The 25656-nt window shown below is 30.0% G+C and overlaps 2 protein-coding genes across 2 annotated transcripts in view; one reads left to right on the top strand and one right to left on the bottom strand.

Moving 5' to 3' along the window:
* The window catches only part of LOC111041284, a 5996-nt gene extending 2679 nt beyond the window's left edge, over positions 1-3317 (bottom strand). Inside the window, exons 1-3 of the mRNA XM_022325514.1 lie at positions 2605-3317; positions 2192-2502; positions 1792-2103 (exon numbers count right to left, since the gene is read on the bottom strand). Coding sequence (XP_022181206.1) covers positions 1792-2103; positions 2192-2502; positions 2605-3317 — 1336 coding nt within the window. The remainder of the gene's footprint in view (positions 1-1791; positions 2104-2191; positions 2503-2604) is intronic.
* A 21297-nt stretch (positions 3318-24614) lies between these two features.
* LOC111041285 (putative nuclease HARBI1) lies at positions 24615-25440 on the top strand. The gene has a single exon (XM_022325516.1). It carries the CDS (start codon positions 24658-24660, stop codon positions 25438-25440), a length of 783 nt encoding a protein of 260 aa, XP_022181208.1. The 5' UTR covers positions 24615-24657.
* The last annotated feature ends 216 nt before the right edge of the window (positions 25441-25656 follow it).

Genomic DNA, 25656 nt, shown 5'->3' on the forward strand with positions numbered 1-25656 from the left:
TGTCTACACTATAGAGGTTCTGTCTAACTCGAGTCCGTACTCCGACTGCCGACACGGCCCCGTCCGTGGGAACCGTATGGGTCCTTGCACGGCGAATTCGCTGACCAACGCACTTCCCACAGTCACGTAGGCCATTGCGTTATCCAGCGAACGCACATATCGCATACAGGGTGTCTAGTATATACAGGGTACAACAAAATGCTCATAGAAATTTAATTTGAAATTCCGGTAGAAATTTTTTTTTTGATAAAAGTAGACAAACTTATGAAGAATCTTGTATAGAATTTTCAAACTTTAGATTTGAAAAGAACAATTTTTATGAATTTCGAACTTAAAATAAATTGCAAATTTTCGTGATTTTTACGTATTTTGTCAAAATTCGAACTTTCAATGCTTATTAAAAAAAAATTGTGACTATGTATTTTAACAACTATTGTAACAATATATTAGAAGTCTTGTATCAAATTTTGGAGCTTTTTTATCCAACAAATAAAATGTTATTGTCATTTATAAAATAAAATAAAAAAGATTGAAAATTTCAAATGTCTATAAATAACTTAAAAAGATTTGAAATCAATTGTTATCATTTATAGAAAATGCTTGTATAAACATTCTGTGAAAATTTCATGTTTCTACGGTAATTAGTTTTAGAGTTACACCAATATCTAAAATCGATTTTTTTTAAATTTGATTTTGCATAAAAATTCCCGTTTTTCGTTAATTTTTTTTTTGGTTTTTTTCCTGTGCTTTCGAAAACTAATGGGAATTTCAAAAAATGACCTACCAATGCACTAACTAGATTCACTTTCAAACCCGAAAAGCTACTGAAGTTGAAAATCGAAATTTCGACAAGATATCGTGTACACAGACACACAAAAAAAAAAAAAAGCAACATACTAGTAAAATCAATACATTCTTCGCTCCGCTCAGAATCTAAAATTTAAGAAAACATTCCTTATTCCTTCCTCGAAAAAAAAGTGGATTGGTGGGTGTCTGTAAACACCTCAAAGTGAGTTAACATATTTTGAAAATTTTAGCAAGTACAGAAATTGATACCTACATATTAATATTGTAGTATATTTCTTGTAAAAATAAAAAATAACTGTTATAGTATAGGTGTATAGAAAATGCGTATACAAACATTTAGTCAAACTTGAACATTTCAAACGGCCTGGTTTTAAAGTTACTACACACAAAAAAAAAAAATCATGACTATATAAACTTATCTTAACAGGTTAACTGCTACGTCATTTTTCAGTACATTGCCAAAAGCGCCACGTGTACCATTTTTGGTACACTTGTTGTTTTTCCAATAAGTTTTTGTGTGCCAGTAGTGGTACACGGGAGTCTTTGCCAAAAAGTGTTAAGTGTACCTATTATAGTACACGTAAATACGATTTTAACACAGGAAAATATTTCGTAGCCCACCAGACAAACAAATTTTCGACCAGCCCATAGATATCTTATGAATTCATTTTTTAAGGTAAAAAAAATAAAAAAAACAATTTTAATTTTAAATAATGTATGTATTCTAATAATATTATAATTATAATTTAATTATATTACATTTTATAATATACATTATGATTAGAAATATAACTAATGATTATTTTACTTTAATATTATGGTTCGTTGAAAAGCATTGTAGACAATAATATCTTTCACATACTTCACATTTTGTGTGTACACGTTTTGCTTTTTTTCTTGCATTGATCGTGCCTATAACAAAATAAAATCAAAATAGTAGAAATATACATCGCCCCAATAATATTCAATAATTTAATGTTTTACCTTCTTCACGGCAACATTGCCTGTAACATCCATAGCATCTTGCCCTTTTTTTATCTTTGACTAAAGTATGGTGTGGTATAATTGTAGATGTTTGTTGCGAGTTGACCTCTTTTTTTTTAACCATGTCGAGAGCAATGTCTTCTCTAAATTGTGTAATAGATTTGTTGTTATTGGTGACTGCTTTGTAAAGACTAAATGCATTTACTACTGCTGTATTACATATTATGTCAAAGGCTACTTTACGATACCATTTTACTCCTTTACGCAAACAGGTGTGGTAAGCACCTATCTGATCACTTACATCAATCAATCCTTTGCCACGGTTATAAATTATAATCAATAATCACATTAGATTTTATTTTTTTTCCACGTTTCATTTGAACTTCGTTCATTGAATTACCATGTTTAGTTGAAATCATGAGAACATCTCTTCTATCTTTCCATTTTAGAACTGTTACACCAAGGCCATTCTGTTTAGCTATCATTTCACCTCTTTTCAATTTTGTTGTCACTATTTCTTTTGGAATCCGTTTTCTGTTTTTTCGTAAAGTTCCCACCAAATGAGTATTTCTATCCAATAATTTTTCAGCAAGGTCTATACTGTTGTACCAATTATCGGCATATAAAGTTCGTCCAAAATCTAAGTAGTCCGATAATAGTTCAAACACCACTTTAGTAGCAACTGAAGTATTGTCGGAAGCTTCTTTTCCACTATAAATTTTATATTTTGAAGTATAAAAATCAGTAGTGCACAATTTAAAAATTTTTATACCATAGCGATGTCTTTTAGATGCATTGTATTGTCTAAATAACAGTCGTCCCGAAAACGGAACCATTGACTCATCAATACACATTGAATCATTAGGTATAAGTGCTGCATTAAATTTATAGACAAGCAAATCAATAAGTGGTTGAATTTTATACAAACGGTTATAAGATGTAGCTGTATTATTATCAGAAAAATGTAATACACTTAGTAGTAATTCAAAACGGGTTTTCGACATATATTGAGGAATGTTGCTCGAAAATAACGTTGTATTTCTCCAATAAAGGCCTATGGTAGGCATTTTATCCAATCCCATCCATATAACTAAACCGAAAAAAGTTTTAATTTCTTTTACATCGGTTTCTTTCCACTTTTTTATTCGAGCATTACGAGATAGATTGCATGAATTTCTTTTATCATTTGCATACCGATTAGTCTCGAGTACTATAAGTTTTAAAACTTCGTCATCAAAAAATAATGCAAAAAAATCATAAGGGCTACAGTCAATCATTGTTTCAACAATATCCTCATTTATCCCAACACATTCATTATTTGGATTATAAATTACATTAGAATTTGGTTGTTCGTCTATAACATTATTCCAATCATTACCATCTCCACGCATCACAGGAGAAGCAGAAGACTCATCCTCGGAACTACTGTACACATCTTCATCATTCCAGTTGGGATCTTCGTCAGTATCGTCAAACGAACTTTCTGAAGATAAATCTAATAAACTAGAAATTTCATTACGATTCATTTTGTTTTTATTACACACGCAATATTATAAAACACTAACGACCACGTACGCGCGTATACGATAACTAACAACTATCAAGGAACAGAAAAATGTATAACAAGATAACAATTCAATAGGTATTATTTGTATACAAGTCTAAAAATATACTTTTTCCCAACAATCGTATTTTACAATTTATAATACAAAATCATTATCAGTTATGAAAACGCACTCAACGAGTGGTCAAAAATAGTGTTATTGACAGATACTATTCAAGGATATTACCTTAGTAACGAAATTATAATTAATTATCGAATTATATTTAGTTCTGACTTTCCCAGGGGGCTACGTGTACCATATTTGGTACACGATTGAAAATCATTAATTTCGATATAAAAACACATTATTTAATCACATAATAAACTAAAATAAAAATATCAAACTTTTTCATAAAGTTTTAGGTCCGTAGCAAATAAGGCATGTTCGCTACTTTTTGGATTAGCAAGAATGGCTAATCAACCATGTACTTACCAAAAATGGTACACATAGCGGTTAACCTGTTAATTATGTTTGAACCAACATTTTCAAGTGTTTCGATAACTATTACAAATATAAAATTTCTTATGTGTATATAAATAGCTCTAAAATAGTAAAAAAATGTTTAACTTGGAGTATAGAAAAAATGGTAATATAAACAGTTATTTTAAGTTTTATATAAAATAAGTTACAAAATATTTAAGATAAAAATTCTATAGGTATACGATCTTTATTTATAAGCATTAAAAGTTAAAAAATTTTAGTTAGATAAATGTATAATAACTGTAATAAGTAGTACCTGATGAATCGAAATCCAGTATGCGTCCTTTGATTTCCATCGGTTTCATCCTTTTAATAGGTGTTTCAAAGTTTGCGTTTTGAATATTGTCACATTTTGGAGAACCTTTTTGGAACATGTTTTCAATAATTTTAAGTTACAAATCAATAAGGTTATGAAAAGTATAATCATTTATTAAACTACTAGTGTCTAGTACCTATATTTATAATCAATGGTATATTTAAGCTTACATTTATTTGAATTTCCGGAGTTATTCATAGCAAATTTGATTGGTGTAGCATTCGGAATTAGTTTTCGTATTTTTTGATTTGGATGCATAAACATATTTTTATCAAAGTGGTCACTACAGATATATCTCTTGCGCAGTATTTTTGGGCTTAAATTGACTAAAGCCATATTTCCTAAATTAAAAATTATGTTTTAAAATTTAGTTTTATGTGCTATAAGTACCTACTTAAAATGTATAGTTGGTATTTTTAACTTACAAATGTAAATTTCAATCACTTTTGTAGAATATAAATATAATAAATTAATAACTTACCCGAATGAATAATCCAAGTTTTCATTGAGTGTTCATCGCTTGGAAAAGTATGAAAACTTAAGTCGGGGTTATTTCTTTTTGATTTGCCACAGTTAAAATACTGACACTTTTGACCAGACATGATTATTTTAATCGTAAAATAAGGAATACAAATTTAACAACAATTATTTGAATGACGAATACGGCGACTAACGTTCACGATAAAGGCTCATTGACGACTAAGTTACTACTTACTACTCCAATATTTGTATTATTGTTTTGCTTTAATATACAAATAGTAATAATAATGATAATAACTAATAAGTAATAACTAATAATAAAATTGAATGAATGGGAATATAAAAATAAAAATACTATGTAAATACTATGTAAATACTAAATAGGTACCGTCATTGGTTATAAAAACTATAAATAGTACCTACCTAAATACTCTTACATTCTTACTATAATACTTTATAAATTTATAATCAATGGTACCGTTTACTTATGATTGGCCTGCATTCTTGTAATGTCGAAAAAAAATTAAATAATTTGTATACATAATAAAGAAGAGTATAATTAAATTTTTTTAAATAATAATTTTCTATTTAAAAAATTTAAATATGTACAATTTGTTACGTATATCATTAAAACAACGCTGGTTTTTACTATTTGCGTTACTAGTATTTATAATCAATGGTATTAGGTAGGGCCGTATGTAGTTGTAATGTTGTAAACTGTACCTAAGTAGTATAAATATTTGTATGTAGTAATAACAATTTCATATACATTTATTTTCTGGTCCGATTTTATCGTAATGCAGTATTTTAATACCATTAGGTTGTATTTTAATTAAAATTATCTGATGTATTGTATGAAAAACTTCTTAAAAACATTTTTTTAGGAACTTATAAAATCTGTACTTCCAAATATTGTGCCTTTAGCGAACTTATGTCGTAGGCTCAAACCCTATTGGCCTTTTGCTAGGAGTCTATAGGACCTAATACTATGCGGCCTTAATCCCATATTAAATTTGGTTTTTTGCTAACGCTAAGCGCCTGTGCGTTGTTTAAACTAAATTTAAATAATAAATGATTATTGATTGATTGAATGATGCGAGTATATGACGACTGACGATGCATAGTAGTCCCAAATCCCAATCATAGACAAGTATACAAATATAGTGAAATCCCAGTGACCCGGCATATTCCCGACATACGAGTATAAATACGATGAGCCCGCCAGTCGACGTCAGTGTTGCCAGATTATGAAATTGTAACGATCGTACAGTCTTATCAAAAAGTTCGTTTTTCTCGTTCAAAACCGTACAACCAAGTTCGTTTTTCTGGTTCAAAACCGTACACACAAATTTATTTAACTCTCGCAAAATTCTCGCAGATTATGATATATATATATATATTATATATTTATCTATAAGATAACGTCTATAATGCGTCTATACGTCTGTCACGGAATTCCCTTTTATAAAATATTTTGTTTTATTCGGTCGAATTATATTTGTCAGGAACGTCGGCGATCGGGCAAAATCGGCATGTATATCAAACTTTGAGTAAAATTTAAAATATTTTATCAAGTATTTATTAAATATGCACATTTTATGTAATTACCCCGAAATATGCAATTATTATGCATTTTGATGCAAATTATTTTACTTTAAATTTAATGCAGTTCCCATTTTCTTTTTTAATGCATTCACTAGCTATAACTGTGGAAGCTACCGTTTTAACAATCAATCGATTTCTAGATTTTGTTTTAATACAATTAATTTTACTGAAAACTCGTTCACAGCTAGCATTAGAGTGAGGCAGACAAAATGCATTCAAAGCAAATGTAGCAAGTTCCTTGAATTGAGCTGATTCCAAATCAAGTATTAATGACCAAAATTTATCAGGCTGATTTTCTAGTTTAATATTTTCTGGTAAAGCCACTAATGGTAATGTTCGCCATTCATCATCAATAAGTTGAATTTGATCTTGATTCACCATTCTAGGCAGTAGATGTGTAAGGCATAACACAGATGGATATTCAATCCTAGTTTTTGAAGAAAGAGCTACTTTTGGTGTTAACAAATTTAATAATCGTAAAATTGGATTAGAAAAATCATAACGTTTATTTATTTGTACACAGTTAACTTTCAGAAAATCAACACATCTAGAAATGAATTCTTTTAGTAAATCTGGTCTTTGTACTATAGCTGCGGTTTTTGTATGAGTAAGGACTTTAACTCCTAAATAAACTTCTGAAGGACTGATAAATTTACTTTGATCAGAAGGGTTCAATGTAGCTAATGGAGTTTGGAGAACATAGTCCCTTTTCATGTAACATAGTAATAATTCCTTGTAAACTAATTCCATTTTTTCATTTAAATTATTTAATACTACTTGCTCAGTTTGGAAATATTGGTTTAATGTACTGAATTTTGGCAACACCCATTCCAAGAAAAAAAAATACATTTTTGTAAATGGGTCATTCAGTTGGGTATAAATATTTTCTGCTGCAACAAGTTTTTCTGAAAACCACTTTTCATTAAAATATGAATGCAAAGCCATCCACTGTTCCAAAATACGCTGGACAACAGCAAATAGTGACAACCACCTCGTCTGAGATGGGTGCAACAATTTATGTACAGAAATATTAAAGAAATTTTGAAACTCTATAAATTGGCTCTGTCGCTTGCTACTGTGGCTGAAAAAATTAAACACATTTCGGGCAAAATCTTCAATTCTACGGGGCAAGGACTTACATGCTTCGCTGCAGCATAAATGTAGAGAATGACAAATACATTTCATTATAAAGATTCCTGGGAATGAGGTTTTCAACCGGCTTGAAACAGAATTTTTAGACCCCATCATTGCCGAACAGCCATCTGAACCAAATCCAACAATATTTTTTACATCAACTTTATAATTTTCAAATGACTGAATACATTTATTAAACAGATTTTCCGAAGTTGCTCCTTTATCAACTGTCTCTGGATCTTTTACATCAAAGACCTGTACTAAGTCCCAAAACCTTGTTACAATGATCTTGGACTCTGTATCAAAAAACCTTACTACAACACACATAGTAGATATGCAAGCAACATCGGTTGACTCATCAATCATAATTGAAAATTTACTATTATTCAATTTTAGACTTAACATTTCTTTTTCAACAGGAGCAATTACATTTGTGATAATGTTTGTAGCTTTAGTTCGTTTCAATTTCATTTCTTTACAAATTTTAGAGTCTGGAAAAATTTCTTTTAATAAGGGCTCTAAATGGTTGATTAATGAAAATGCTACGTTATGTTCAGCTAAAAGAGAGGATAATTTAATTTCTGCGGTTTTGACTGCATTATTTAATGGATTTGGTGTCGCCATCGATTGAAAATTTGACATAATGTTTTTAGAGTGAGATGAACTACATTTTAGTGACTTTATATGATTAGAACTGTTACAATGTTTTTTTATGCAACTAAGTTCGGAGACAAAACTCACGTTACATATGATACATTTGGCCTTAAACGGATTATCCCTTTCAGGTTTAAGCCAACCTTTATATTCCTTCTTGCTCTCCCATTCTTGACGATATTTTTGCTTTCTGTGTTTTTCTTTTTCAAGTTTAGAGAGTTCATTTCTTTGAGCTCTTTTCTTTTTTGGTGTCGACGGTCCTTCTTCAAACACCTGGTTAGGAGTATTTTATCTCAAATATAAATGATTAATCAAATTACTAATAAATCAATCTAAACAAACCTCTGGCGTATCTTCTATGTCCGACATTGTAAATAGAAAGACGCAACACCAACAAAGACTACTAACTAGTAACTACTAACTATGAGTTTAGTATAATAAATAGTATTTGCCATAACTTTTCTGATCACTTGATGTCTAGATTGCACTTATCAGTTATCAAGTTATAAATTAATATTGTTCTATGATTCTATCTTAAATCGTGATTCTTATCAAGACGGTAGAACGATAAAAAATACTAGGTTTAAGATATATCTTATCAGTTATCATTATATAAATACATAATAATATTATATTATATATTATATGTGCATATATTTATGTATTTAAATGTGCTTCGGATTATTTACTCAGTCGAGCTGATGGTCATGGCTCCATCCATAGCCTATGATTAGAATGGATTTAAATAAATGACGATGGTCTGTTGTAATTTGTAAGATCGTATATTTACGTACGATCCTCAAAGTAAGATCGTAGATCGTACTTTGCTCTAAATTACCGTAGAAGTACGATCCAAACCGTACATCTGGCAACACTGGTCGACGTACGACCGCAACGGCGCGGCGCGACGGACTCGACAGTCGACACTAGCGATTACAACGTCGACATCCACTAACTAATTCGTCGACGAGAGCGCTTCATAACGGCAACATCCATTTTTCGCGCAACGTGTTTACCCGGCCAGTGAGCAATCTATAGTATTTATAATCAATGATTATACCATCGATTTTTTTCAATGTTAAATATCCACGATTTTTTGACAACACATTTTTAAATTTAGATCTAGCGAAATCTATTCCTGGCCCTCCTTCTTCGAATTTAATTTTAATATTTTCTATGAGCAATAAACTATTTCTTAAAGTAACATTCGATTTCTCTAGTTTTGTTATTGTATCTATTAAACACTGAAAGTGTGTTGTAATAACGGCAAGCTCATTTTTCAACTCTTTATTATGAAATAAACTACGTGCGTTTTCAATACACTTCGCTTCATTTTGCTTTAAAGTGTTAATAACACATTTTACCTCATTGAAATATTTCCCATAATAAATTGCTGCTTCAAGCCATGTACCCCAACGAGTTAAAATTGGTTGTGGAGGTAAACTCAAATTGGGATACATTTCTTTGAAAGTATTTACACGTGAAGGTGCTTTTAAAAATATCTTTTTAGTATTTGAAATTAATCGATCGACATTTTGATATTTTTCTCTTATGACTTCAGCTACTCTGTGTAGTCCATGAGCCATGCACGTTACATGAATTAATTTAGGGTAAAATACTTTAAGAGCTTCGCCAGATTTAACCATGTACGGAGCAGCATCTGTTACATACAACAATACTTTTTCATAAAATATTTTTTCGGGCCATAAAATGTTCATGGAGTCATTAAATAATTGGGAAATTGTTTGAAAATTTGCCTTTTGTAATTGCTCAACCGTTAAAACAATTGGTTTTGTACATTCTTCAGATGATAATTTCCCAATTATGACACTAGCAACATATCGTCCCTGTACATCAATTGTCTCATCGATGGAAACCCAAATTGGACTATTCCCTATTTCATTCCTAATTTTACATAAAACTTCATCGTAGCATAAAGGTGAATAGTTCTTTCGAAGGGTAGATTCATCTGGTAATTTGAATTTCAGATATTTTTCAAAAAACAATTTAAACTGTGGATTGTTTAATTTAAAAAGTGAAATATCGTTAGCCACCATAATATTACATAAATCTTTGTTAAACTCATTTGTATTTTGATTATTAGTTCTGACCTGATTAAATGTTTTTTTTATGAAAGGTTGAGTGGTCTTTTCTTCTTTCAATCTGCGATTCGATATATGTTTTGCAGTTTCTAAATGTTGTACCACTTGAGACTTTCTATTACATGACACATTTATACAACAAAAATTGCAAAATAGAATATTTCCGTCTGTTTTAAATATGGTTGGATATTCATTTACGTACCGGGAAGCATTATTTACTTTAGGCATTATATAAAAATAAAAGTCACTAGTTAGATTTTTTAAACAAAATATACCGTACACTGTACACACTACACCGACGAACAACAGCCAGTAACTAATATTACTTTAATATTATGTTAGCTTAATCGCATGTCCCAGAAATCAGATTATGATATATATATATATATATATTTCTATAAGATAACGTCTATAATACGTCTATACGTCTGTCACGGAATTCCCTTTAATAAAATATTTTGTTTTATTCGGTCGAATTATATTTGTCAGGAACGTCGACGATCGGGAAAAATCGGCATGTATATCAAACTTCGAGAAAAATTTAAAATATTTTATCGTATTCCGCGACTGGTAGCAGCCAACGCGCCACGCCAAGCCACAAGTATTTATTAAATATGCACATTTTATGTAATTACCCCGAAATATGCAATTATTATGCATTTTGATGCAAATATGCAAAAATATGCAAAATTAAAAATTAACAGTAGAATCTACGTTTTACGAAATGTCAAGATATTTAATCAGAATTATTATACGTCAAATGTAGAAGAATATGCATTTGCATAAAAATCCGGGCCCTAGTTATTACACTACGGTCCGGGAGTTATTGATTTAATCTAATATATAAAATTCTCGTGTCACAGTTTTCGTTGCCATACTCCTCCGAAACGGCTTGACCGATTTTGATGAAATTTTTTGTGCTTATCCGGTATCTATGAGAATCGGCCAACATCTATTTTTCATCCCCCTAAATGTTAGGGGTTGTCCACCCCTAAATTTTTTTTTTTATTTTTTAGACAAAATTTTTAATTTCTATTTTTTTATGATACAACATACAAAAATACATACAATCCTCAATTTTCACCCTTCTACGATCAACCCTTATTTTTTAATAGCCATTTTAGTAATTTAATCATTTTTCCTCTCCGGTCGAAAACTGATGTATCGTCATTTAATTAGTTATCCCCGCCAGATGTCTACAGGTGTCACTTCTGACCGAGTAAACAGCACGGAGTAGGGATGAGAACGAAGCCGGTCTCCTTTCTTTCTCACTCCCTACACAGTTGTCGGCCATCATTATTGTTTATGCATCAAGTGTAGTAGTAACGTTGACAAAAAATATTGTTCACGCTATAGCATTAAGAGATTGATATTGTTTAATAGTGTTACTGTCGTAATTGTTTAATTAATGATATATAATTTAAAGGAATAAATTATAATATAACTTAAAAATAATGTTTGCCTTTTGTTATTTTTATATTCCCTCATCGTTCACAGCGCTCCATGCTTATTTCACGCATATACCACATTCTTACATACATACAATATACACATTCTAACATACATACATACTTACAATAAGTAAGCTATTTTTTGTCTACACTAGAAATTACTAGGAAATTATTTATATGGCAAAACAACGTTTGCCGGGTCACCTAGTAATATTATAAAATCATTACCAATTACCATGGTTAAATAATAAAAGAATAGTGTTCATAAAATCAAAGTATCTAAATAATAATTTCTTCCTATAAACATAAATTCGTTTTCACAACTCCAATAATAAACTATTATATTGACGAGCTATAGCCGAAGTTTGGTGGAGCGGCAGAGTGAGGACTTGGGACTGTTACTATTTATAGTTATTCTTATTATATACTTATTAGTTAATAATAGATATTAATAATGCTCATTTTTTGAGCATATTTGGGACTCTTTAGTATTTATTATTTTCGTTATTTGTTCACCAATCGGAAGTCACCATTGTTTAGTGAACTCGTAATTCGTATATCTAATAAAGTTGACTTAGTGGCATAGACACATATTTATATTATTTAATATTTTAATACTGGAAAATAGTAAATGTCTAGTTACTACTTACTAACTAGTCGTCGGCCGTCGCGGTTTTAACTATTGAATTAATTAGATACCTATAATTTTCAACCAAGTGAATAGACAAATTATTATAGTGTAGACGTATAAACGTGTAGTGTGTAGATACAAAATAAAAATTGTTTTACATAACAATTATGTAGTCGAGACAGTACCCGAGTGGCTCATCTAAAAGAAAATTGAAATTAAAAATGCAAGTACAAGTAAATAAGTGTAGAGGTAGTCTATATATATATATTGTTTTGTATACATATTTTCAAAAATATGATAATATTTGTAAACATGAAATGTCTTCTGTTTACTAGTAGGTACTTATATCTTAATTTATTTATAAAATATTATAAATATATAATATATAATGCTAAAATAATTAATAACTAAATTATATGCCTTCTAACTAATTAATTGTTTTTTATTTGATAAAACTGAGAAATATAATAATTAATTAGGTAATTGTATATTATGTGATACTGTTTATTTTCTAAAAATAAAGAATAATTAGAAATTAGTCGAGGTGACTATCAATAGAAAGAATCCAAGTCCTTTTTATAAACATCAAAACTTGTACTTTTTAATATAGTGTATAATTATTGAACTGTTGGCAAGGATGATAGGTATATAAAAAAATTAACTGTACTTCGGCATATATTTTATATTGGCACATTTGAAATCTGAATTGTATTAGATTATATTATGTGCTTAATATTAACTACCAAGAGTAGATATTCTCTACTATTATTTTTTCTCAATATTTTGTAGGGCATTTTGAAGATGGTTTTTTACAAAAATCCCCAGAAATATTAATATTGATTCAATTTTATAAATGTATAGTATTAAAAAAAAAAAAATAGTTCACAAAAATTATTTTTAATTTTATGAAATTACTAGCTCACCCCATGCACTTTGTTGCTGTCCGTTAAAAATGATTTAACAGATAACGCCACAACTGTATTTTTGCTTTCCAGATTTTCTACTTTTCCGGTGGATTTTCATAAAATTGTCTTTCATATCTATTAATATTTATTAATTACGAACACAACAAAAAAAAAAAAATCAGCCAAATCGATTACGCATTTTCGGAGCCAATCCTTGACAAAGATTTCCATTTCGCTATGTATAGGTATATAATATATAGAATTGACGAAAGGTTTTGATTACCTTATGGGTGGGGAAGAAGCGGTGTACAGTGTAAATTTGATTGCTTAAGAAATTTACATTTTTGGCTATGAGGCCCCATTTTATATTTGACTTCAGAGCCCCCAAGTGTCTAGTTGCGCATGGACATCAACTCCTTAGCGGCTACTCCATGTGAAAGGGAATCCGCTGGATTAAGTGGTACTGTGAGTCCAGCTTTGAGGCTCGAAAACCTCGGTTATCTGTGTGACTCGGTTTGCAACATTCGTTTTCCACTGTCAGGAACCTCCTTGGTTCCAAGTCAATGCTACAGTAAAGTCAGGACTAGGCACATAGTAGCTCCACATTTCATGCAACAATCGTTGCCCTTTGCAATGATGGGCAGCAAGGTAGCCAACGTATGTCATTATCTTGAGCATATACAATTTGTCTTCGATAAAACAAACAAAAGATAAAATAAAAATTTAAAAATAATCACTATCGTACTTATTTTTTGTTTGTACGTTTGACGTTTCAATTTTTTTTGGAGTTTTAACTTTGTGCGTTTGATTTTTTAAAATTTGGTTCGATTTTTTGAACTTGGAACAATTCTATATATTTCATATATAATATATATTTATAATATATTATATTTAATGATCCCTTTGCCACCAAAAATGTTCAACGGGAACGATTATTATAAATACGTATACGATTTTTTTGTCTTGTTTTTAACGCCTGCCGCTCTATACGACTGTGTGCTGTAATAATAAGAACCTTGTCCTGTGCGAAGTGAAACTTATGAAAAAAAAACCCGTTTTATTGTTAAAAAAAAAACTCCCGCCCCCAGTGTGTGCGCCGTCGACGTGCCGTACCGTAAATACTATATACACGACTTCATTATATAGTTATTACTTATTATAATGTATATTAAATATATAATACACGTACGAGTATTATAACGCAGTACGACCGAGTGTCGAGATAACTATGTAACGACTTAATTATTTGGACCGCGAGGCCGTATTGTTAGGACGACTGGCTATAAATCCATACACACACACATCCCAATCCGGTTATCGTTCATCCAATGTTCACACACGCGCGATATTAATATATATTATGTATCTATACATATATACAGGTGGAGATTTAATAATAATAATAGGTACATAATATGATATATATATGTATTAATGTATTATTAGTTGTCTGTAGACTGTACACTATACACTCCCCGTCGATAGGTTCTATATACATATAAATAAGTACGAAGAATATATTAATATTATGCGATGTTGGATTTAGGATTTTGGCAGCCCAAAACAAAAATGATCGTGAGTCCCGGGATCAAATACATTTATCTTCCTTATCCCATCAAATCGTCTTCGTAGCAGTCGTAGCACGTACTACAAAAGTCACATCTTCTGCATATTCATTTTTTACAAATATATAAATAAGTGGCTATCTATACTTGCAATAAATTGTAATGCATTACAATTTTTTTAGTTATTTTTGAAATCTATCAATAAAAAACCCAATGTAATTTTATGCGCCCCATTACAAAAAAAATAAAATAACAGGCTCCCGGAAATTCGTCCTTAATGCCCACCCTCAAATCCAGCTCTGAATGCATGCCTATACATGGTTTATATTATAATATAATAACGAGTGATATACGATTATAATATTATACTGTCCGACAGTAGTGGTGGCGGTATTATGCGCGATACTGAATTATTATTGCCGGCGATCGGATGTGAGAGCGCATATTATATATATATTATAATTTATTGTACTTTATAGAACGTTTCCGGTCGGCACGGCGTGGCGGCGCGCAAATGGGAAAACGGGTCGAATGATGGGCCGAACGGGAAGTATATAAATAATAATACATTATATTGTTGTAATATACGGCGACGTTGTATATTCTGTGTAGTGTAATAACTATAATATACTTATATACGTGGCGTTAATTGTACAATATAATATAATATAATAGGTATTTGGTAGGTACCTGCAATTATCGTAAAAGACTCGCGTGTAGCGAGATGATGTTTATTGTTTATTCGTATATCGTATTATATTGTGTTCAGTTGTTTACGACGACGTTAACCAATGTGTGCAGCGTGGCTCGGGCAGTTCATCTATTGGGATAACGTCTCCATTACCGGACACTAGCACATATATATTATTATTGTTACGAACATCGTAGATCATCGTATAGATTCGTTGTCGTACAGCAGTAGTATGATTATTATAGATTTATGGTTGGCATATAAGCAGTAGTAGGTAGTATAATATTATAGTAACGTTCTAATATGTATATGGCATACCGTGTATACTATACATATATATATATATATACATACATACATAGTAATGCGGCTCATCCTCTTCTTCTTCTTCTCTATCTTCCGAGTTCCTTCCTCCGTCGTCGTAGCTTTCCGGACGATTAATAATAATAATTAATAACAATGGAGGCCGCCGGCGACTGGTTATAATATATTATACATATGTGTACATACAACGTGTGCTCCGTATAAATAATACTACTCCTATCGCGAAACGGTTTATTTAAAATTTATCTTATACAATAATACTGCGTAATAACATTTTAAAATTGTACTCAAACGGGTCCCGTTCCTGCTGCGGATGTATACGATAATAACTGCACGATAATATATATATATATATATGTATGGATATATTATATATATATATGTACTATGTAGCCTAAGCTTTCATAGCCAACGGAACAAAACTCGGAATGATAACATCGAGTTATATTGTGCGAGTCACAGTATGTTGTATGGTCTGCTAAAGTGCTGAGTTTCATCCTGTATTTTTTAATGCCTTGTTGGCTGCAAGTATTTACTCGACACCCCGAGTTGTAATAATATCAAGTAAGTTACAGAAGCGTTGAAGCGTACCTACTACTACCTACTACAATAATTTAATACGAACAAACTTTGGCATAACATTTTGAATTTTCAAGTAGGTATCGGAGTGGATTTTAGTACAAGCGATTCATCCTTAACAGTTAAACACCATTATAATTAATGAAATATGAATTTAATTTAATAATTTTTGCAATGATAATACATTGTGGTAGGGTGTTCCAATTTTTATCGAAAATCGACCCTTTTATTTTCCACCAAGTCCGTTTACCGCCAGTACCTACTTACAATAATATATTTTATTTTTATTTTCCATCTCAACAGATTTTTAGATTTTAGTAACCCTTTAGCCCTTACTATATAAAATATGTGAAGACATTCACAATTTCCAATTGGCAATGATTTTAAAAATAACAATGATTTAACTAAAATAATTAAAAGTCTATAACTTTTAATTAAAAATATTATATTCTTACAAATTAAATAACTAGAGTTATGTATAATGTTATAAATTATTACAAAAATATATGTACATTTTATATAGATAATTAATTTTATCATTATGCTCATGGAAAACATCTATAGGTAAGTTAAACAAGTGGAAGCTTAATAAAATAATAGGTAAATTCATAACAATACACTTCATCTTATTGTCACAAGTTATTGACTAGGGCACCTATTTTAGCTACTGTAATCATTCCTCTTTCCTATTAATTATGAAAAGGCACTGTTGTAAAAATATTATCTACATGGTGCATCATAATATATTACCAACATTTTTACAATGAGGGTTTACAAAAATCTAAAATATGACTTTTGGGAGGCCCTCTTTTAGACCAGTATAGTTTTCTTTAAAATGTATGAATATAACAAGAGAACTCAACAATTTTGATATTTAATTTACATGATTGTATCAAAAAATGTGATTTTTTATGAAATTATTGCTTACAATTGTGTATTAAAAATTGTATTAAAATAAAATAATTGGCAATAAAATGTTATAAAATATTTATGTACACATATTGCATTAGTCCAATCAAAATTAACTTTTGTTTGATAAATTTTACTATTTTTATAGTTTTCACTCTTCAAAATGAAATCTTAATTTTCGACCTATTCACAAACACATATTTTACTATCATAATTATTATACAGGTATTATAAAGGTATATTAATCCGTATTCGACCAATGTAATATTATATTACATTTTATTAGCAACTATTTTTTTTCAACATTGCGGTTGTACTGCAGTGCAGGAAATAATTTTTGTGAAAAAATCACATTTTTGAATGCAATCTATATTCAATTAAATAACAAAACAGTTGAGTTCTGTTGTTGTAATTATAAGTTTTAAAGTAAACTGTACTGGCTGAAAAGAAATAGTGGCCGAAATGAGAACTGTAAGTGTTGGACGAATAATGACACTAGCCGAAAAAGGAAGGGTAGATTTTAACCAAAAACTGAGTGACGGCCCATTTTTTTTTTTGACGGAAAATATAGGCAAATTTCTATATACACTGTAGGTGAAAGGTTATGGCAGAAAAAGGGGAAGCCCGATAATATGGTACTTTTGCGTCATCAAAATGGAAAATTTGACATTCGGAAAGGGGGTTACCCATTTGCGCCAAAAAATGGATTCGTTTAGGGTACAGCCCATTAGCGCCAAAATAAAAGAGTTATGTTTTTTCAGACAGCCCATTTGCTCCAAATTTACATGGTAAAACTATACAATTTTATTTAAATCATAGTTGGTTATACGAATGTTTTTAAAATAATAATCAATAATAGCTGTATAAAACATTTTTTTTACAGAGTAATACAAATTGAAATTAGTTAATAGTTAATACTACTTTTTTTTTTTTATTAAAATATAAAAATAAATATAACATTTAAAATCTGTATATAAAAAAATACAATACCTAAGCAAATATGAAAACAAAATATGACGGACAATAAGACGGCGAGTAGGGAAGCTATCCAGTGATAGGACACATAGACGTGACTGGATGTTAATAGGTAGTACTTACATATTTTTTATTAATTATAATGAACCAAAACATATATTTTTACAATTTTTCTTTTTCTAATAATAATTTACTATACAATTTTTTTAATCAAATTATACTCAATAATACGATTTTTTTAAAAATAATTCAATAGATAATAAAAAATAAATAAAGATTTTTTTTAACATATCTTCCTAACCTTTATTGTAATTAAATGCAACTATTTGCACATATTAATAACGCGTTAAATTTTAGTTTTTATAATTCTCAATTGCTTTTAAAGTTTTTTTAATCTGATTTTGACTTGTGCAGTTTTTTGAGGGTTAGAATTTTTAACATAACTGTTGATTATAATATAAACATCTGTTTGAACTGTTTTTATTAAAATTTCTAAAAATGTAAAAATATTAGGATGCGATTTATAAAATTGATCATTGAAATGCGAGTGAAAAGATTCACAGTTATTGGTGGTTCTAGTTAAATCAGCTGCAAACGCTGCCCAGATGTTTAGAGGAAAATTGGCATTTTCTCCGATGTAGTTATCTACTAAATAATCTGCATATTCTCGGTATTTAGGATCATCAGGAATTTCAGACATAAAATCGTCAACGAAACAATCGGAAACTTCACCTGGATCAAGAAAAGTTAATCCAAATGTAAATTTTAACCACTTGTTATCCTTATAATCTGAAGTTAACCCTAGTGATTGAATTTTCCTGTACCAAGCTTGAGCCAAGTGAAAGCGACAGCCTATAATTTCGGATGATGCACTATTATGATGATATCAAAACATGAAGCTGTGTGGCGCAATGAATTAGATATCATTACATCCACTTCAGTTTTTTTTGATATTATGTCCTCATAATATAATATAATTGGGACAAATTTTTAAATATTGATAGTGAGAAAAAATTATATAATATTGACATTGTTGGCTGAATATGTTTTATATGATTAATAGTTATATAATTTGATTAATATGGTTAAATAGTTTTTATAAAATAAAGGTTAAATGGTATTTTAAATAATATAATGGTTAAAATGTTTTTTTGTAAAAATTTGATATAATATAATTGTGATTAAATATTGATTAAATATAATAATAAGTATAAAATTTGATTAATGTGGTACAATAGTGTTTATATAGTTAAATGGTTATAAGGATATGTTTTTTTTTTTTTTGTCATTAGACATATTTGATTTCTGGTTTGTCTTCAGGTGAATTGTTTTCTGGTTTTCCAAAGGCATCTTGGTGTTGTAGAAGTTGTAGTTTTATATCTTCTTTATGGGTTTTGTTATCATTCATATTTTCTTTGAATTTATTTTCATGTTGTTTATGCATGATAAATTGCGTTAAGTTAGTGAAGATACCAGCTAACATTTTTAAACTCCATCCAAATGTTTGGTAAAGTAAAGAGATGTTAAGTCCTGTGTTTAATAGACTAATTATTATTTTAGTAATAAAGAATATTCCTAATAGGCCGGAGACGAAAGTTCCAAGAGTGGTAAACCATCCCCACATTTTGTGTAGTTTGTTTTCTACCATTTGCCCAATGGTGTTTTCGTCTATGAGACCTTGTAGTCTGAGGCCTTGGTCGGTGTAGGTATATCCTGGTGATTGTCTTACATACGGGAAATATTATTACATATTATATTTCTATGTGTACAATTTAATGAATCAATGCAATCAAATTACTAACTCTTAGTTATAATTATTTATTTAATTTTTACCTGTTGACAGTAGCGTGTCTTTAAGCTCGGGGACTCGTTCCTGTGGGCTGTGAACAGTGTTGCCAGATGTAAGAGGTCAAAAATTTCGATCTTAACTATCGAAAGTTTCGATTTTCTCATCAATATCCTCAGTTATCTCATAATATTTATTGATAATATTGTTGATATGAAAAAACTACTTTCAATTAAAATAATTATTATAAAAATAGGTAATATGTAGGTAGCAACTGCCAACTAATAACTATCAACATTTGTCTAACAATAGTGTGTTTAACATAACATTTATAAAATTATTATAGTTTACCATATACTATATACAGTAATAGAACCATATCAAGAAACATAAAGAGGTAAAAATGAATCATTATTAAATTTGGTTAAACAAAGTTTTATTAATATAAATTTCAATATAACATTACAATATCCATCTTGATTTAAATCTAAATAATGATGATAAAGAAAATAGTAATAAACAATACATATTTTCCCTGTACATAAGCAATTCATAAAATTTTAATAAAAAAAAACATAACAACTCAGTCATATATATATTTTATTATATATTTATTTTAAAAATTATATTTTATACATACTACTTGTATGATATTTTAACATATCTTCATCGATATTGAAATCAAAACATGATTTTTCTTGAGCACTTAAAATATTTTTAGCGTATAAAATCCCTGTTAATGTTTCAGTAGATAACCTATTTCTTGTTTTATTTTTGTTTAAATTAATTGTACTAAAGATTCTTTCTACTGCTGCACTACTATGAGGTAATATAAGTATATATTGCACAAGATCATTGATTAATTGAAATGTTTCTGAGTCATCAGAATTTTTTATACTTTTAACACATTGCCAAAAATCCATCATAGGCATATCATAGTCCAAATTTGTGTTTTGCATAAGTCTCCACTGTCTGTCCAAATTATTTAAGTCCATAGGTAGTTTATGTTTAAAATGAATAGCAACCGGAGAAATGGTAACTATATTCTTAATATTTTTAGGCTCAACAAAACTCAAATTTTTTAACATTTGAACATGTGGTGAGTTAAATGGAAATCTTTTATATAATTGATGACAACATTCGATATAAAAACTAAGACAAATGTTGAGAAATTCATTTTTGTTTGGAATCAAATTTTTTGAAAGGAGAGCCATACAGTAACCACCGACATACATATCATCCAGAGGTAAGAAGTTGGTAGGGTTTCTGTATTGTATTTGTGATACACTTGTGATTTCTAAATACTCAGATTTGATAAAAAATGATAAGACAGTTTTATACATGGTTTCAATTTTTGAATAAAGTTTGTACACTTTTGGTTTGGCAGATTGGAATTCAATATTAAGATCTGTGATGATTGGAAGAATATAGTCCAAAAAATGTAAATAAATTTCAATCATTGGATCGCATAACATTAAATGTATTCTATCGGCATTATTATCTATTAACTTTTCTCCAGTGAAATATAATTTTAAGGCCGAGTATTGCTCAATCACACGTTTGATGCAACTGTGTAAAGATAGCCATCTGGTTTGGCAGGGTTGAAGTAACTTGTGTGGTTTTGCTTCGACAAACATTTGGAACTCGTTAAAAGCTGACTGTCTCTTAAAACTATATTTAAGGTATGTATAGACATCACGTACAAGCTGTTCGACTTTATTTTGAACTTTTTCGCATGCATAAGATGCAATAAGAGCCAGTGAATGACAAGTACATTTTATAACAAATAATCCAGGGCTGTCTATTTCTAACAATGTTTTAACAGACCTGTTTACTCCAAACATTACACTGGCTCCATCAGAAGCAAATCCTACCATATTTTTTTTGAAAGGAATATTATTGTTATTGAAGAATTCCAAAAGAACAGAATGAATCCATTGTGCAGTGCCATCAGCTACTTTTAGTAGTGCTGCAAATTCATCTCGAACAGTAAACTTTTTAAAGTCAAACATTCTTATTACAATTGCCAAATGTTTGATTGACGAATGGTCAGTTGACTCGTCAATCATGATTGAAAAAAATTGTGTTTTCATTTTTGATACACGGTTATCGAAATCAAACTGACCAATGACATTGCAGACAATAGAAGTTGCCTTTGTACGATTACATGAGAATTGTTTTATGACATCTGACTCAGGACAAATAGATTTAAAAAGTGAAATGAGATGATCCGACGATCTAAGGGCAACATTATGTTCTACGATGTACATTGATATTCTTATTTCAGATTCTTTCATTTTTTTAATGAATGTGGTATGTGGTTGGAATGCAGATGAGGAATTAATTTTTGAAGATATTTGGGTGGATCGCATATTTTGTTGGTGTTTTTCAGAAATTGAGTGCTTACGGACAGCTGATTTTCCACCCAAATAATCAGAAAAACAAACTTTACAATGAAAGTGAAACACATCTCTCTTACTTTTTGCTATCCACGCCTTGAATTCCTTTTCTTCTTCCCATTGTTTGCAATATTTGTGGGCATAAGGTTTTTTCTTAGGCCAACCTTTACCTTGACTTTGCATATCATCGTCGCTTGAATTTGACATTTTGGCTGTAAATATAAACACTTTTATATTTAAAAAATAATTTATTCAAATAGGTACCTAGGTATATAATGTAATAGCTCACCTTTATAAATTATTTCCTTTAAGTTTATAATCTGATGGGTGGATCCACACTAAATTGAATTAAAAATAATTATTATTTTAAAGAACGAGTTATTTATTATTTAAAATCACACTACGTTCACGCCTACGATGTAATAAGCCGATTTACGGTTAAAAGATAGATGACAGGACTAATGTAGTAATGACTAACCATGAGAAATGAGAATAGTGAGGTATACGTTAGGCCTTAGGCGTATAAATTGCGTTGCGTACACGAATTAAGATTGTAATTTTCGTGATAATCAATATTTATATGAATCTGGGAAAATTCAAAAATCCTCAAATATCTCCAAAAATAACTAAATCCTCAATCATATCCCCAACACATTGGTAATTCCCCAGATTGAGGAAAAATCCCCAAATCTGGCAACACTGGCTGTGAAAGAAACTGTCAAAGAAACTAACATTGGAGTGAATAAGTCATGAGCGAATGAGCGATAGCTATTCCTCAGTATTATACGTTTACATTGCTTGCCTTCAATTTATTATTAAACGCTTTCGGTTCTACGTGTTTAAAGATAAAAGTTTATCACTGTATCTGCCGCCGACGAATTCGATTGTACTAAAAATATGCCTATTATATAACTAACATTATGCGTCGCAATAATAATTATTTGTCGTATATACCCAATATATTATGGTATTTCATAATATGTACGAATGAAAGATAATAGTATAATACTATGTTATGCCGGGTTTACACGATGCTTAGTACTTGTCATTAGTACTTGTCACTGGCACTTGTTACTCGCACTCGCTCATTGATTGAGCGTTCACACGACACTCGCACTCGCACTCGCACTAAGCACTAAGCACAGTTTTTTTACTGTTTACACGGGGTGTATAGTATAAGTAAATAGTAGCATATTTATTATCATTTATATATGATAATCATTGATAATAATATTAAATTACATTTATATATTAAAGTGAAGAAGTATATAATGGACCGTCGTCATATCGTAAAACAAAGTGTGAAATATTATTCAAACATAATAATTTCATCAATCATAGATGAACTAGAAGTTGAAATAAGAAAAAGACAAAAACGGATCTGGACAAAAAAATGGTTACTTAGAAGGGATACACATGGCAATTCAGTTGGTCTATTAAGAGAGCTCGCAGTAGAAGATCAAATGGAATACAAAAGGTTTATGAGAATAACACCTGTTCAATTTGACTTTTTGTTAAAAAAATATAAGACACCGAATACAACGTGAAGATACAGTCATGAGACTTGCGATACCTGCAAAAATCAAATTAGAAGTAACATTATCATTTTTAGCAACCGGAAATAGTTATAGGAGTTTATCTCACTTTTTCCGGGTTTCAAAACCAGCCAATAGTGTGTTTGTTCCAGAAGTTTTGGACGCTATGTATGATATCCTTAAAGATTATATAAAAGTAAGTGAAATAGTAAATAAAACTTCATATAATGTAAGAATATGGCCTCCTATAGTTTTGAATAGCCAGTTCAGTCAATATTGTTTGTATTCTAGATTGAGCGATCAATGCATTTTCATAATTTAATTGTTTTAATTGGGATGCCACACTCTTCCCAAAGCAATCAAACTGATTTTCTGGTACTTCTGGCTGATCTTTTATAATTTCTTGTAATTGTTTCAGTTCATTAATTGCACGAAAAATGCCTTTCCTATTGGTTTCTTTTTTGTTTGTTTTGCTAGGTTCTCTATTGTTTTCGAATGTTTCTCCTGAATTCATAGGTATAATGTCAATATTAGTTTCTTCAGTCTCTTGGATGTATTGAGATTCAATACTTTGAGTATAATTTTCCGAACTAGAATTCGTTACGGTCTGAAAATAATTAAATTTACATAAAAAAGTGCACTAAAAATGTAAAAAATAAGATTTTCTTTTTTTTTCATAACATTTTACAAAATTAATAATGACTATTTCTTTACCAATTAATTAATTTACTATTAAATACAATGTTTCAGGTACCTGCTACTCATGACGAATGGAATATTATAGAAAGAGGTTTTAATTCAAGATGGAATTTTCCGGGGGCATATGGCGCCATAGACGGGAAGCATGTAATGATTCGTGCACCACCTGATTGTGGCAGTGATTTTTATAACTACAAAGGGTCAAACAGTATAATTTTATTAGCGGTTGTTGATGATGATTATTGTTTTAGCTATATTAATGTTGGAGCTAATGGGAGATGCTCGGATGGCGGTGTTTTCCAAAATAGTTCTATTTTAAAGGATCTTGAAAATGGCATGTTACCAACTGGTGGTTTTTTTGTAGGAGATGCAGCATTTCCACTCAGAACGTATTTATTGAAACCTTACCAACACTCACCTCTGACGTACGAACAGAAGATTTTTAATTACAGACTATCTAGGGCGCGCAGAATAGTTGAAAATGCATTTGGCATCCTAGTGTCCAGATTTAGGATTTTTGAAAAACCTATTGGAACAGATGTGTCCACAATAGATAAAATCATACGTACAGCTTGCGCTGTACATAACTGGCTGAGGAAGACTTCAAATAATTATTTAATTAGAGACAATGTAGACTATGAAAATGTAGACACTGGGGAGATTATACCAGGTACATGGAGACAGGAAAACCTAACATTAATGTCAAGTATTGACCGAGTAGGAAGTAATCACTATTCAAGACAGGCCAGAGAAATAAGGGAAAAACTTAGTAAATATTTTGTAAACGAAGGTGCTGTCTCATGGCAATCCAGAATGATTCATTGAATTCAACAGATTCCATAATATAATAAATATGTATTTATATATTAATATTATAGCAGTTAAGTTTTAGATTTAATAATAATTATAAAATTTATTGTAATACTAAGGTAAAAATAAATTTCAGTTTAACTAAAATGTAATAAATATTTTATGATTAAAAACATTACAATTGTATATAACTACTTAGAGTCTAAAATAATTAGTTATACCAAAAATAAT

Source organism: Myzus persicae, unplaced genomic scaffold, assembly GCF_001856785.1.
Source record: "Myzus persicae strain clone G006 unplaced genomic scaffold, MPER_G0061.0, whole genome shotgun sequence".
Classification (NCBI taxonomy): domain Eukaryota; kingdom Metazoa; phylum Arthropoda; class Insecta; order Hemiptera; family Aphididae; genus Myzus; species Myzus persicae.